Genomic DNA, 15,668 nt, shown 5'->3' with positions numbered 1-15,668 from the left:
ACCACCAGTTTAAGTAAATATTTAATCATAATCATCTGATAAAATACGAATAAAATCAATAGTAATAATGCTAATCTCATTCTAATAATAATAATCATCTCCACACTGTCTCTCACCTTCAGAGTTTCAGTCTGGGTCCACTTATGCAGGCTGCTGTTTGCTGGGTCTGGGACCATCGGCCAAAACTGCAGCTTCAGACTTCAGGGACAGAACGAGAGGTTTACACAAAAATCACTTCAGCTTCATGCATTGCGATTCAGCAGCTATGAGATCTACATCTAACATCAAAACATGACAGCGAGGAATTCATAAGCACTATAAAGGCTCGATAAACACATATATGTATACAAATGTAGATTAAATTATTCACATCCCTCATTTGAAACTGTATTATTTAGCAATTCAGTTATTTTAAGCAATATAATATATTAAACTCTACTTGTTTATGAATAAGTGTTTTGCACTTATGTTGTAAGTCGCCCTGGATAAGGGCATCTGCCAAGAAATTAAAATAATAATAATAATGAGACGTGTTCATAGTTTAGAGAAAACGTTGAGATTCCAGTTGATTGATTGAGTTAAAACCTTTAGTGAGTTAGTAAAACGTTTGACTGCCACTCCATTGATTCTATTTTCTCCACATAGCTCCTCTTCCCCCAGTGATAATATTACAGCGCACCTGTCCCTCTTGGTGAAGCAGGCTGACAGCGTGACCACGGAGAACACAAGGAGACCGATGCAGGCAGGCAAAACGGTGGACAGAAAATTCCATGAATCTGAAAAGAAACACATGTTGACAGGAGTTCGTTTTTACCGCCGTCACACCCTGCAGAAATCTGAGTGAAATTGCATCACGACTGTATTTGAGTTGTTTTTTCTTTTTTTTTTTCATGTTTCCCATCATTCCCTCTTCCTTTTTCACCCCAGTCTGGCCTAAAATATCTGCAGTGCATCTTTCACACCGATGGGAGAACGTGCTTCCAGATGGAGCAGCTGATGCCCTGAGCCCGCAGTCCCCTGATCTGACCCCTGATCTGACCCCTGAGCAAACAGACCCCTGATCTGACCCCTGAACCCACAGATCCCTGATCTGACCTCTGATCTGACCCCTGAGCCCACAGACCCCTGATCTGACCCCTGATCTGATACCCTGAACCCACAGACCTCTGATCTGACCCCCTGAGCCCACAGACCCCTGATCTGACCCCTGAGCCCACAGACCCCTGATCTGACCCCTGAACCCACAGACCCCTGATCTGACTCCGGCGATGCTCTGGATGTGATGAACTGAATTGCCCACACTGTGATTTAATTGCGTTCATTCTTCACCCCAGGGATGCTGTGGATCTCCCAGACTGGCACTCACCCACTTCGCTTGCTCTGAACATGATGAGCGTCCCATTCGCACTCCCCCCCTCAGAGCTTGCCATGATGAACACCTTGTACAGCGACGAGGGCTTCAGGTTTCTGAGGGTCACGTGTCTCTGCGGAGATTCGACAATCACTCCTGAAATCACAAGACTCGGGGTCAGAAGGAGCCACAGCCGGCCGCCAGCCCACGACACGATGATGCGACTCCTCGCTCACCCTCAGTGTCGCCCCCCTCGTCTGAGTAGAAAACCGTATAGCTCCGGATGAATCCGTTCCTCTCATCCACTGGGATTTCCTGCCAGCTCAGCTCCACCTGGGAGTCGGTTATAGCTCCTACTTCCATCGCTGGAGCTGTCGAGGGGGCTGCACGGGGGACAGAGAGAGGTGTTCAGGGTGTAGGGGTCCATTCTGGATGCTTGATAAATACATGACCGTACTTGTACAGATATGAAGAATAATTGTCACATTTCAGATGCTTTTACTTGGCTGGGGAAGGACAGAAACCTGCAGCCACTTAAACCTGGAACAACAGCACCCCCTTGTGGCCTCCAAAGGCACCGCAGCACCAAGAATATGAACTTATTCAACAGCCAGTGGTGGGGGGGGGGGGGATCTCCATGAAGGAAACAAGCAAATCTGTATTAAAGATTTAATTCTGGATTTAGCCCAACTTTAATATGAATTTTTGGGATTTGAGCTATTCAGAATTAGACAAATTGTCAATCAATCAATCAATTCAATCAATTTCTATTTGTATGGAGCCCTTCACAGGGTAGACAGAGAGCGCTTTACAGAGCAATGGAAAATAAAATAAATGTATTGATAAGTCCCCAGCATCTGCTTTGTATTATGCAGGGAGAACAAAGCATTGCACTCTCAGGGCCTCTGATCCTCTGCTCTGTCATTGTCTTGTGTCTGTAGTTTCCCAAGAGGAAACCAGATGTTTTTTCTTCAATATTTAGACACATCTGCACCTACCCTTCTGCTCTGAATATCCTTCTGCAGCAAGAGGCCGTCCGATCCCATTCCTGTACAGCGGATACACAGAGACTCTATACAGTCTGTAGGGCTCCACGTTTTCTACAAAAACAAAAAGCTACATTTACCTTCTAATGTGCATTTGGCACATCAGTGCGTTTGGTATCTTTTTAGAAAAACAAATTGACAATGAGATACAAGCAGCTGACCTGTGACTGTGGGCAAGATTCCCCTTAATCATAATTCATCTCAAACACACTTTCAGCCACATCAATTTAAAGACTCTGGGGGGGAAGAGGATTGAACCGCAGACTCACTAGAGCACCTTGGTTTGATGTGACTTTAGGAATCCTGCTTTTACAGCCCTTTCCCTGATCTACTGGATAAAGGCCTTTCTATCAAGTCTGATGTCTGTCATACACAGTCACGCCCCACATTGATATGAACTACGATGGCAAAGGAAAAGCACCAGAAGTCACTCCCCAGGCAGGTGCCCAAGACTCTGGACGCAATCGAAATCTGAGGCCGGATGCTGGCGAGACGTACCGGTGATCGCGGCGCTCGTGTGGTTCCTCGGCACCACTAGGAAAGAGATCAGGCAGGGCTCTGTGTCCGACACGACACACCATTCGACCACATAGTTGACAACTTGTGATGCTAGGGGTGTCCAGTGAACCCAGAGGCCAGTGTGTCGATATGATGACACACTGATGCCAGACACGGGCTCCAGAGCTGGGGAAAGCAGACAAGAACACAGCGCTGACATGAGACACGAGGTCTCTCAATCAAATACCTCAGGTCACCTCAGTCAGGAGAGTTTCATCGGCTGCATCTGAAGAGCGAAAGATTAATCTCCGACTCAGAGGAGCCCTTTCAGCGTTTCACAATATGATGTTTAATCATTCACCAGAGAGCGAAACACTGCAAACTACAAGAGCAGGATCTGTGTTGCCTGGGACCACTCAGCTAATAATGATAATAATAATAATAATAATAATAATAATAATAATAATAATAATAATAATAATAGCTATGTAGCTGCAGATTTTCTCATTATCTTCAAAATGTACCCTCACACCAATCACCCAAACTCAGCCCCGTGAAGAGGAATATTAAGAAGAAAAAAGGAGTGATAAAGTGTCAAAACCAAATCAATGAACCTTTGAGATGCTCTTCTATAGTAATACTTTTGCATAATCCAAAACTGACACGCTGACTGGAGTTACTGGGAAAACAGATCCCGGGCTTTTGTAGAAACATAGAAAGAGCAAACCTTTGGTTTGAAAAGTTGCTCATCAGATATAATTGAACAGATAAATCACAGGCACTGTTATTCATACACTCCTAACAACACATAAGGGCAAATAACCAGTCATTTCAGAAACACTAGTTAATATGACAACGTTCATCCAGGCGCTATATTTCTCAGAGCAGGTCTCCTCATCAGCTGCTTGTTTTGTGTAATAAATCTGCCAAAACAATACTTTCCTAGCAGACAGGATGTTCACCAGCACAGCACGTGCAGGTTTTTTTTTTCCAATAATATCTTTGTTTCTGGCAGCATTTGGATGTTTTCCTGTTTTCTGTTTGGTTTCAGCCTTGAAATGATTGTGGTTCATGTAAAGACTGGTTCTCTGGAGATTTAGAGCTGTAGGCTTTCATCTTCCAGACAGAGATTTTGAATACATGCAGTGAGACGTTTAGGTTTATGTTTGGTGACTACTGGTGCCCTAACGACATTCAGACCAGCTTGTTGCTTCATGTTTCTTCCTTAACTCCTCTCTTGCATTTGTTAATTTCCTAAATGTGTGTTTGAACACAACCAGGCCAAACCTCTGTCCTGGTAGAACGTGACCTCAGCCGGGTTGGATTCTCCTGCTGCGTTCATCGCGCTGATGTACAGCTTCTTGGTTCCTCGGGGCAGACAGGCTTCGCAGTGCATTTCTGAGGTTCTACAAAAGGTTGTTCTGGCTGACAGCGAACCATGGAAAACGTGGTAGGAAACGTTTTTGCTGTTGGCTTTGAACTGGCTTGTAGGCTGCAGGAAAAACAAAGAAACAACGAGTGAGACGATGAATAGACTGGATAGGATCCTTGGATCAATTAGTTATTAATGGACAGCAAACAAGCACGATGGGGCGAATGGCCTCCTCTCCATTGCACACTTTCTGATGTTCTTATATGATAAAGTCATTCAGCGATCCTGACAAGTATGAGTAAACAAAGGTATTTTATATGAAATTGACAGGTGTATATGTCCTTTAACTGTAAACCCATAAACAACCTAAATATAGCAAGATCTACAGATTGTGCGTCTAGTTTTCCTACCTTCCAGACCAGCTGCAACACTCGGGATTGTTCATCCATCATTCTCCACCACAAGCTGAGTTTTCCGGAGGGAGCTGGAAGAAATATTGCTGATGTAAATAGAGCAGAAAACATGAATATTGTTGTATCACTTCATCAATGGTCCTGTAGTAAGACTTCAAAAGGAAACCAAGTCTTCTCGATCAATCTGCACCTTTAATTTCAGACTAAACACAACCACCACAACGAGACTCAAGAGGATAAGAAAGTGCAAATGTTTAAAAATGCAGTAAAGGTGCTTCTGTCCATCGAGGTAACACACACAATGCATTCCATCCTTGATTAAGCCCACGCTATAGAGGTAGCATATCTGTATTGTATTTATTCAGCTTTTTTCCCACCCCAGAGAAGCTTCCACATTGTCTTGACAATTTTTCACTAAATCAAAGCAGATTCTCTCAAGCAGTCAATATTAAAAACATGTCCGTGGACATCGGGAGGCTCTGTCCTGCCCCAGGGGTGTCAACACACCCTTTTCCAGCATGTAGCCCTTTGATCCTCGGCTCCAGTCACTCCAGAACCCGGGATCGAGTCGCACACGCATGAGGAACTCGTACTCTGTCCCGTGGAGCAAAGCACACTGCTGGACGGGTTTCCAATCCACCACCGTTTTCTAGTTCAAAAACAATTGAGTTTTAGCAGGAGAACAGTCACACACTTCCATGGCCTTGAAACGGATCATGAACCGCTTCCGATTACTAGCTCTTCTGAGACAGACCTGACTGTTACGCCTGGATTGACAATACGGATATGAATCATGCTTTGCCTACTTTAACCAAACAAAACAATGGGCAGAATGTGCTTTCTTCATAAGCTTAAGAGTCTGAGATCTCAGGACAGGGCCTTGGATTAAACATGCATCCCAAGTGAACCGGTTGATGTATTTCTATGACTTATGGAATTGGCTGATAAATTAACAGAAGACACCCTGCAGCTCTCAATGTGCTTTGCTTTCTGTCCCAAACCTCGACAATTCACTTGCTGACTAAAGATTCACTGAAGACTGAATGACAGAGCAGCCAGTTCATTCAATGATTAAGTCCCTTCAGAACGAGGTGTGATTATGGCAGCTACACCTCAGTGGTATTTATTGTCAACTAATAACTCAAATGGCTGAATCCTACACTGAAACCTTGAGTAAATGTAAAAGGAAAAGGAAGAAGTATGTAAGTACTCTTTCTGTCGTCCAGCGCTCGCTGTCCGTAGCTTTGAAACGGAGATCAACTTCCAATTCTCCAACCCAGTCCAGCGAGTCAGATACAGTCCACTCGATTATTAGGCAGCCATATTTCCCGTCCTCTGTTCGGATGCTTTGGATATTCGGAGGATCCAATTTCACTGAAAACATCAATAAAGCAAAACATCAGGTTTTCATATTCATACAAGCTTTGCCAAGTGACAGGTTTTATCATCATTAACTTAATGTAATAATAACACTTACAACTATTATTATTACTACTATTAGTAGTACCAGATGTAGTAGTGGAAGTTATTTAGCCGATACCTTTATCCCAGGTGACTTAAGTGAGGTAACAAACACGAACACAGGAAGACTCAGGAATGTTCAAACACTATCAGCATAATAGCACAGATAGAAGCTGTCAAGTTTGCAAGTCAAGTTTCTTTCTTCCCCTCCTTGTGACATGAACACTGGAGCTCTTGTGATAATTCTAACAGACAGTACCAGCGTCCATGGGATCCTGAAACAGAGAATCGGACGTGGCGCTCCCCAGGGCGTTCACTGCGGTCACGAAGACCTCCATCTCAGAGAACAGGTGGAAGCTCAAGCGCGGAATGGAGTAGGAGTTGCTTCCATCGGGCGGCATGAAGGACTTTGAAGGATTTCCCACCCTGAGAATAATGAGATGACAGTGTTTTTACTTTACTTTTCTGAGATAAACACAGTAAAACTGGCTAAGAAATGAACCACAGGTAGGTCCATCCCTCCATACTTGCTTTGATTTTAAACTGGGCACATGAGACTGTGCTAGGTATAACAGTCATGTTTCTGTCCTTCAAAAACTATCTGACTTCTACATATCAAAATGGAAAATGTTCCATATCAATAGGTACATATTCATATTAAACAACTCCTCTGCTCCCCCTTTCAGTTTTACAACCCGTTCATGTTGCTAGAGGCTGTCAAGATACACAATGTTTACACGATTAGAATTACTTTTATTTGCACAACAATCCAAAGCTTTGCATCTGAACTGCATCCTTTACTCGACACCCATCTTTGTGGGTTTTTGATTTCCCCGTGATCTGTTCACAAATTTCTAAAGGCAACGGAGCTGAGCTTCCTTACTTATCTCTGGTGTGCAGAGAGAACCGGGTCGGGAGGTGCGTCTCTCTTCCAGGCATCCACGTGCAAGTGAATGTGGGCGGATTAGTTAAATTCGTCATGCAGCTCAGGTTCATGGGCTTTGAAGGCGGATCTAGGGAGAGTTAAGAGCATGTTCATGTAGGATCCAAACAAGAAAAGGAACAAATGTGCTTCCCACACAATCCTGTTTCACTACGGGGCTGTAAGGCTGTGGCGGCAGATTTAACACAACGCAATGTATATTCAGACTTCAATGGGCTCAGTTTAAGTCAATGTATATTTCTGCTGTCCCTGCCTGTCCTTACAGCTGTAATTAGTGATTAAATCTCAGAGCTCTAATGATTAGGGCTCTGGGTTTTATGTGCCTTGTATTTTTCAAGTGTAATGTAACTGCTGTGCCCTAGATGTCCCTGCAGCCTCTCCAGATACAGTAATCAAATTCACAATTAATACATCAACACATTATGCTTTGACCAATTAGAAAAATTAAAGCAAATTATGATGAGTATAACTGGTAATTTAATAAACGGATGCATTTTCAAAGACATGGGAATCAAATGCTTTTGATTGAGCAAATGTACACAACAATATCCATCTGGTGTTCTGTACACCGAGGGGTGTAATTTATTTTGCACAACTTGTAATTGATATTGATATTCACTACACGTGAAAGTCAAGAACAGAAACAAATGGCTGAGATGGATAGTTATGAGACGGCGTCCTTCAGGAAAATACGTATGAAAACAAATGATAATCCCAAACTATGTGCACTTCTGAACAAACATGTAAATGTTGGGAGCAATTCCTACAGAAGGTCAACTAAGAAGGGAATATCTACCCAAACTGCTGATGTGCACTAAAGTGTAGAATTGAGAACAAGGGCAGTGATGTTCAGACTGTACAATGCACTAGTTAGAGCTCATCTGGATACTGTGGACAGTTCTGGGCTCCACACTTCAAGAAAGATATCGCTGCTCTAGAGGCAGTTCAGAGGAGAGCAACCAGACTTATTCCAGGTCTGAAGGGAATGTCCTACTGAGAGACTGAGGACCTGAACCTTTTCACCCTGGAACAGAGGAGACTACGTGGGGACTTGATTCAAGTCTTCAAAATCATGAAGGGCATCGATCACATCAACCCAGAGGAGCTTTTCCAGATCAGCAGGGACACACGCACCCGGGGACACAAATGGAAATTGGGCTTCAAGGCATTCAAGACATAAAACAGGAGACACTTCTTCACACAGAGAGGCGTCACAATCTGAACAAACTCCCCAGCGATGTGGCTGAAGAGACAATTTGGGAACATTTAAAAATAGACTGGATAGGATCCTTGTATCACTTAGTTATTAATGGACACCAAATGAGCATGATGGGGCGAATGGCCGTCTCGATTGGACACTTTCTTATGGTCTTATGAGAAAGTCTTTTCAGGCAAAATGATGTCAGAGACATGTAAAAAAAAAGGAGAAATACTGATAACAGCGAACCTTAGATGGGTGTAAATATTACAAGTTGCAATTCACAGCAGAGTGCGTTATGATTCACAATCTGTAGAATAAACCCACACACTTTCTCACACACGTGTCAAGACACAGGAGATGTACAAGAGCGAAACGCTTAGCTCATAAATTCATTAGGATTCAGGATAAAAAACCTGAAGTATTGAATACTTTTTAAATAGAAAAGCTTTTCTCCTTCGCCAGCAGATTGACCTCAGTGTGTTCATGTACGTTGTGCAACACTTCAGTTGATTTATTAAACTACCCACACACCATTAATAGAGAAGGAAAACAACATTATTTTGATGGATTTATCCTCATTTCATATCAATTAAATTAATGTGATTATGTTTCAATTCATAGATCATTTTTTGCCACACGGCCTGAGGTCAGTGATTGAACGAGGGATCTGTCCAGTTGGGCCTTGCTAATCTTGCTAATGAAAGAGTAACATTTTACAATTACGGTTACTCTATGATGTACTTACACCCAGCTTTAATCTCAACCTCATCAGTCATCTGGGGCTCTCCCTGATGCACTAGGAAACAGGCGAGATACCCCTGGGTGGCATTGAAACCAGGGAGGGACAGTGCGGAGACTCTGCTGCCGGCTGGCTGGACGTATCGACTCCGGGGGACGATGCTGCCATTGAGACGCCATTCCAGCTGGACATCCGGCCCTTCAGCTAAAGTGCAATTGTCTCTGACAGCACAGGAAGCTCTCAGCGTCGAACCCAGGACAACCACAGATGACTCAACTGATATTGCAGCACATCCTGAGGCCTCTGTAACTGTAGGGGCAAAACACAACAACAATCATGACAAGAAACCAAGCGAAACAATCAACACCAAGAATCAAGACCAGAAGTCATTTGACAAGTAAGCATCTGCCGTACCGCACATCTGCCGCACAGAGAGACACAGGAGAGTACAGGTGAGAGGCAGCCATCTTGTTGTTTGACTCGTTTCAGACCAGTCTTAGCATTGCTCATTTTGTTTTAAGTTTGCCTAAATTGAAGTTAGCATTGTCTGTAGTTTGCCTAAATTGAAGTCAATTCAGTTTCAGTTGGTGAAAGTAAACAGGTTGTAGAAAGGAGATTTTGTCTAGGAATAGCAGGAATTGTATTGCAGGAGCTGCGCTGTTTCTCGGTCACAAAAGTAAAGCAGTTGACTAGGCAACAGGACCCAAGGGACTTTTAAAAACAAAAAAACAAACCAACATTTAGAAGCATGTGGCCACTACAGTGTCAGGTTTGCAGAATGATTGCCTTCCTGGATGGACAGTGACAGCTCAGAGGGTGGTGAGAGGGCAGTTGATTATCAGAGCACCATGGTGCCTACTCCCCCCCAGAAGAGGGAGGTAGTTATAGTACGAGACTCGATCCTTAGAGGTGTAGATCACACAGTGTGTTCTAGTGATAAGGAGACCTGCATGGTATCTTGCCTGCCTGGTGCTCAGGTTGCAGATCTCCCTAAACTAGTAGATGGGCTACTGGCCAAAGCCGGGGGGAATCCACTGGTCATGGTCCACATTGGAACCAATGACATAGGAAAAGGTAGGACAGAGGTTCTGCAAGACGAATTTAAAGAGATACAAAACTAAAGAGCAGAACCTCCACGGTAGTTTTCTCCTAAATACTTCTGGTACCACGTACATGGCCAGGGAGACAGGGAGAGATTAGAAAGTTTCACACGTGGTTGAAATCTTGGTGTAGGGAAGAGGGTTTTAGGTTTATGGAGCATTGGTCTTTATTCTGGGATAGATGGGACCTGTACAAACTGGACGGTCTACGTCTAAACAGAAGGGGGGCTAATGCATTGGGAGAGCGTATGTGCAGAGAAATTGAGAATCTTTTAAACTAGGAACCAGGGGGGCAGGGAGCTCTGACAATGGGATATGTGACTATGATGTTGTAGGAGTGACGGAAACATGGCTTACAGAAAATGATGGGGATGAATACAAGTTCAAAGGATACACACAGTTTAGGAGAAACTGGTAAAATCAGAAGAACTCAAATTAGATCCCAGTAACAGAACAGAATCTTTGTGGGTGAAACTTTTGGACAAGAGATCTGGAGGATTAGTGGTAGGAGTGTGTTATAGACCACCAAACTCAGATATTCAGCAAGATGTTGCATTGTACAGTGTAATCAGGACTGCATGTAGCAAGGATGTGGCTGTTATAATGGCATATTTCAATTTCCCAAACATAGACTGGGAAAGTTCAGTTGGGACTACAGAAGCAGAAATAGAAATGGTTGAGATGGTAAATGACTGCTTTCTAACTCATATTGACAGGGAACCTACCAGGGAGAGAGCATGCATTGACTTGATCTTTTCAAATGACCAAGACAGAGTCAGAGGGACGCTAGTTAGAGAATCAATGGCAAATTGTGATCACAACATGGTTAGCTTTGAGGCATTCTTTAAAAAATCTAAAACAATGGCCTACAATTTCAGAAAAGCAATCCTTGAAGGTATGAGGCAGCAATTAGAAGAGGTAGACTGGAGCACACTGGATACAGAGTCAGTTCAAAAAGGATGGGTATATTTTAAGAACATACTACTTGAGGCTCAGGAGCAATTTGTACCAAAACGTAACAAATTGAGGACCAAAAAACAGTGGCCAAAATGGATTAATAGAAGTATGCAAAAAAATATTAAGAGGAAGAAAATGTTGTATAGCGCATACAAAAGGGACGGAGACAAAACAAAATACATAGAATATGTTGAGCTGCAAAGAGATCTTAAGAAAGGGATCAGGAAAGCAAAGAGGGAAATAGAAAGAAACATAGCTATTGGAGCTAAAACTAATGCAAAGAGCTTTTTTCAATATTACAACAGCAAGAGGACTGTAGCGTTAAGGAGGGGGGGGTGTATTTTGATAGAGCATTCTAGCTCTGAGCTGAAGCTCTGACCCCAAAGTTACCAGAATTCCTGAGCTCATCGGCATGTGAACTGTTCTACATCAAAGTGGCAGTCTTGGGAGGATGGCACCTAGAATGGGCAAAATGGCTTGGAATCCCTGCTGTGAAAATGTCTGGTGAATATGGCGTGGAGGTCATAAAACTCTTTGAAGTAGAAGAGAGCCGAAATCCTGAAACAGAGCTACGAACCCAGGCCAACCGGCATTTCCAAAAGATGACATGGATTGACATCAGTCATAAATCGAGCCCCCTCCAATAGGACACTGGGGGCTGAAACCGAAATCCAATCTCACAAACTCAAGAACCAATCGTCTATTGATCTAACGGGCATAAAAGCTAGCGCAAAGCATCACTATCTCTCTCTCACCCGAACCAGTAACTCGCTGCCACAACTCAACCTGTAGCTCTGTCGCCAGAAATGGAACCGGAAACCAACTAAGTCTTTGCCGGCAACAGAAGAGTTAAACTGGGAGAAGGAGATTGAGCCGTACGAGGAATTCTTTTAAAGGACTTAATCAAGTAAAGAACTTTAGCAACTGTGCCTGCCCGGGTGTACCCACCTGATCAGTGGAGTGTATGCAGCTGGACAATTGACTCAGTCAACTGTAATACAGTATTGTTCAGTCATTTAAATAGCTATTGAGTCAAGAAACTTGACCCTGTAAGTAACTACGGTGGAAAACTCTGCTTGCAAAGAAGATCCTGTGCACAACCTTGGAGCCTTCAAACCAGTGGAAAATCTGTTTGGAAAAGACTCTACTTTCACGAAACCCCAACTTCCAGGTGCATCGACTGAAGTGGAAATTCTTGGACAAAGCCGAACCGGACTGCCTTTGTTCCAAATCACACATTGAACAGTTTTGTTTGACAATTTTAGAAATAAAATCTGTCAACCCTGAGAAATATCTTCTCATTCCTGTTTAACTGTTTAGTCTGAAATTGACACATGTTAATAGACACTAGATTATAGGTGGCCCTGCCTATCCTTAATCATTGAATAATAATCAGTTAAGGGAAATTGTGGTAACAAGAAATGATAGGATCTTTCTCGGCACCCAAATGTAAATGAGACTGATATATATAAAACGAGAAGTTACCTGACATAAATACAAACTTGCATTAGTTATTTAATGTCCGACTAACAATACTAATGAGAGACTCACCTTCGTCTTACTAACCGTTATTGTAGTTAATGTGTTTGTAATTTTGTGTAACGTTTTGTGTGTCATCATATGTGATTCCATGGTCTTTGATTTGATCACGGAAGTGATTTGTCTTTGATTTGCTGATCTTGAGTGAATTTTAATTAGTTATTCCCTTTTTGTATAACTAGTGTAGTGCTACATTTTATCTCTGTTTTTAATACATTTGAGAATTTATATCTTTGGAATTGGTGTCTGCGTCCAATTATTGCAGAAATAGAGTTCTACAAGATTCTAGGCTTTGGTTTACATTACTTGAGAACAAGGGCAGTAATGTTCAGACTGTACAATGCACTAGTTAGAGCTCATCTGGATACTGTGGACAGTTCTGAGCTCCACTCTTCAAGAAAGATATCGCTGCTCTAGAGGCAGTTCAGAGGAGAGCAACCAGACTTATTCCAGGTCTGAAGGGAATGTCCTACTGAGAGACTGAGGAACTGAACCTTTTCACCCTGGAACAGAGGAGACTACCAGAGGAGCTTTTCCAGTTCAGCAGACACACACACCCAGGGACACAAATGGAAATTGGGCTACAAGGCATTCAAAACGGAAAACAGGAGATACTTCTTCACACAGAGAGGCGTCACAATCTGAACAAACTTCCCAGCAATGTGGTAGATGCTGAAAATTTGGGAACATTCAAAAACAGACTGGATAGGATCCTTGGAACACTTAGTTATTAATGGACACCAAGCGAGCACGATGGGTCAAATCGACTCCTCTCGTTTGTACACTTTCTTATGTTCTTCTGCATTGCTAAGGTTTTCCATGGTTTGTAATACCTTCACCATACCTCTCCTTGTTATAATATGTTCTAATTTCCTACACTTTACTGTGATTCTACCAGAGTACTCCACAGTGACCTTTAATAAGGGACACTATTTAATAACCTCATGTGAAGTCACAGTTGGAAAAGCAGCGTGGCCCAGGCAAAGATATCCAGATGTTTCCTAAAATCTGGGGGACAGCTATGACATCTGGTTTGTGCTCTGTGCTTCACAAAACTATTGTCATTGTTTTCAGCTGATACAATATGTTACAATCCCTGAGAAGCACATTAACTGAGAGCTCATCTGAAACAATGACCCTCTGGAGACTCCAGCTGTAATCAGACACAGTTCCTAGATTTTTAAATATATCTGATGTCTATCAAGTCCAGCTGTGGTTCTAAAACCAAAAAGCTCAAGATTCATGGATCACAAAAACAAATGGGCCAGATGGGCCAGATGTGCTTCTCTCATGTATTAATTGTCTGTCCCTCTTCTGTCATCCATCTGGATTTCTGTGTCTGAACTTTGTCATTGCATTTAAATATTTAAAATACTGCCTTAGTGACTTTGATCACAGTAATGTAATTAACAATAACAGTATACACTCACCTAAAGGATTATTAGGAACACCTGTTCAATTTCTCATTAATGCAATGATCTAACCAACCAATCACATGGCAGTTGCTTCAATGCATTTAGGGGTGTGGTCCTGGTAAAGACAATCTCCTGAACTCCAAACTGAATGTCTAACCACTCGTTACAACCGAGGTATGCAGCAAAGCATTTGTGAAGCCACAACACGTACAACCTTGAGGCGGATGGGCTACAACAGCAGAAGACCCCACCGGGTACCACTCATCTCCACTACAAATAGGAAAAAGAGGCTACAATTTGCACAAGCTCACCAAAATTGGACAGTTGAAGACTGGAAAAATGTTGCCTGGTCTGATGAGTCTCGATTTCTGTTGAGACATTCAGATGGTAGAGTCAGAATTTGGCGTAAACAGAATGAGAACATGGATCCATCATGCCTTGTTACCACTGTGCAGGCTGGTGGTGGTGGTGTAATGGTGTGGGGGATGTTTTCTTGGCACACTTTAGGCCCCTTAGTGCCAACTGGGCATCGTTTAAATGCCACGGCCTACCTGAGCATTGTTTCTGACCATGTCCATCCCTTTATGACCACCATGTACCCATCCTCTGATGGCTACTTCCAGCAGGATAATGCACCATGTCACAAAGGTCGAATAATTTCAAATTGGTTTCTTGAACATGACAATGAGTTCACTGTACTAAACTGGCCCCCACAGTCACCAGATCTCAACCCAATAGAGCATCTTTGGGATATGGTGGAACGGGAGCTTCGTGCCCTGGATGTGCATCCCACAAATCTCCATCAACTGCAAGATGCTATCCTATCAATATGGGCCAACATTTCTAAAGAATGCTTTCAGCACCTTGTTGAATCAATGCCACGTAAAATTAAGGCAGTTCTGAAGGCGAAAGGGGGTCAAACACAGTATTAGTATGGTGTTCCTAATAATCCTTTAGGTGAGTGTATGTTGTCACTGATGCACTTCCCTAATTTGATCTTTCTGAATCCTACACACAAGCTGCAACTGGATGTCTGGTTTCACTTTGTGACAAAGCCAGGAGAAACCAGAGTTACTTCAGCCCCGATTGTGTAATGGCAGGCAACTCAGAAACCCATGAACGAGCAGGGCGGCTCACGCCAACACTTCCCATTCCTGTGGTTTCATGTTTACTGCTCTCTGTGCATGGCCTGACGAAACCCCTAAAAACTGATACATTTAAACAATGGGAACTCACTTGTCAATGGACATTTGAAATATAGCTACACTGTTCATGGAAGGATGCACAATGACTGACCTGATGTCATTAAAAAACTAAAACGACAAAAGCTAGACCCAGTCCCAGACTTGTAAAACATTAACATAATGTTCAATTTATATTTTAAAAGATGGAAAAAAACAGCCCGTCGAGGTACAAAATAAAACACATGAAGAGTCATATTTACTTCTGTTAATTACAATTAGCACCCTGAGAGTTTAATGTTATACTATTCCTACTTCTTTGTGTTTCCAGCCAGAAAAACAAGTGGTAACTAAAAGTTTTATGAATGTGGCACAAAATCAGCAAATCCTTCACAGGAAAGAGACACCCACCCTCGCCAGTCTCAGGCTAGAGATACGATCTATTGACTCTA

General features: G+C 42.8%; 1 protein-coding gene across 2 annotated transcripts in view; it reads right to left on the bottom strand.

Annotated features, from left to right (window-relative positions):
- Window positions 1-15,668, bottom strand: part of csf3r (colony stimulating factor 3 receptor) — a 32,521-nt gene that overhangs the window by 1,861 nt on the left and 14,992 nt on the right. For both annotated transcript variants that reach the window (XM_066717759.1, XM_066717760.1), the window contains 13 exons: window positions 9,031-9,333; window positions 7,025-7,154; window positions 6,401-6,567; window positions 5,891-6,054; window positions 5,188-5,329; window positions 4,678-4,751; window positions 4,183-4,387; window positions 2,896-3,081; window positions 2,350-2,451; window positions 1,588-1,734; window positions 1,367-1,507; window positions 680-776; window positions 117-198 (listed from right to left, as the gene is read on the bottom strand). In XM_066717759.1, coding sequence (XP_066573856.1) covers window positions 117-198; window positions 680-776; window positions 1,367-1,507; window positions 1,588-1,734; window positions 2,350-2,451; window positions 2,896-3,081; window positions 4,183-4,387; window positions 4,678-4,751; window positions 5,188-5,329; window positions 5,891-6,054; window positions 6,401-6,567; window positions 7,025-7,154; window positions 9,031-9,333 — 1,940 coding nt within the window. The remainder of the gene's footprint in view (window positions 1-116; window positions 199-679; window positions 777-1,366; window positions 1,508-1,587; window positions 1,735-2,349; window positions 2,452-2,895; window positions 3,082-4,182; window positions 4,388-4,677; window positions 4,752-5,187; window positions 5,330-5,890; window positions 6,055-6,400; window positions 6,568-7,024; window positions 7,155-9,030; window positions 9,334-15,668) is intronic.

The sequence above is a fragment of the Amia ocellicauda genome, chromosome 11 (assembly GCF_036373705.1).
Source record: "Amia ocellicauda isolate fAmiCal2 chromosome 11, fAmiCal2.hap1, whole genome shotgun sequence".
NCBI classification, from domain to species: domain Eukaryota; kingdom Metazoa; phylum Chordata; class Actinopteri; order Amiiformes; family Amiidae; genus Amia; species Amia ocellicauda.
This window is presented reverse-complemented; position numbering and strand designations above follow the sequence as displayed.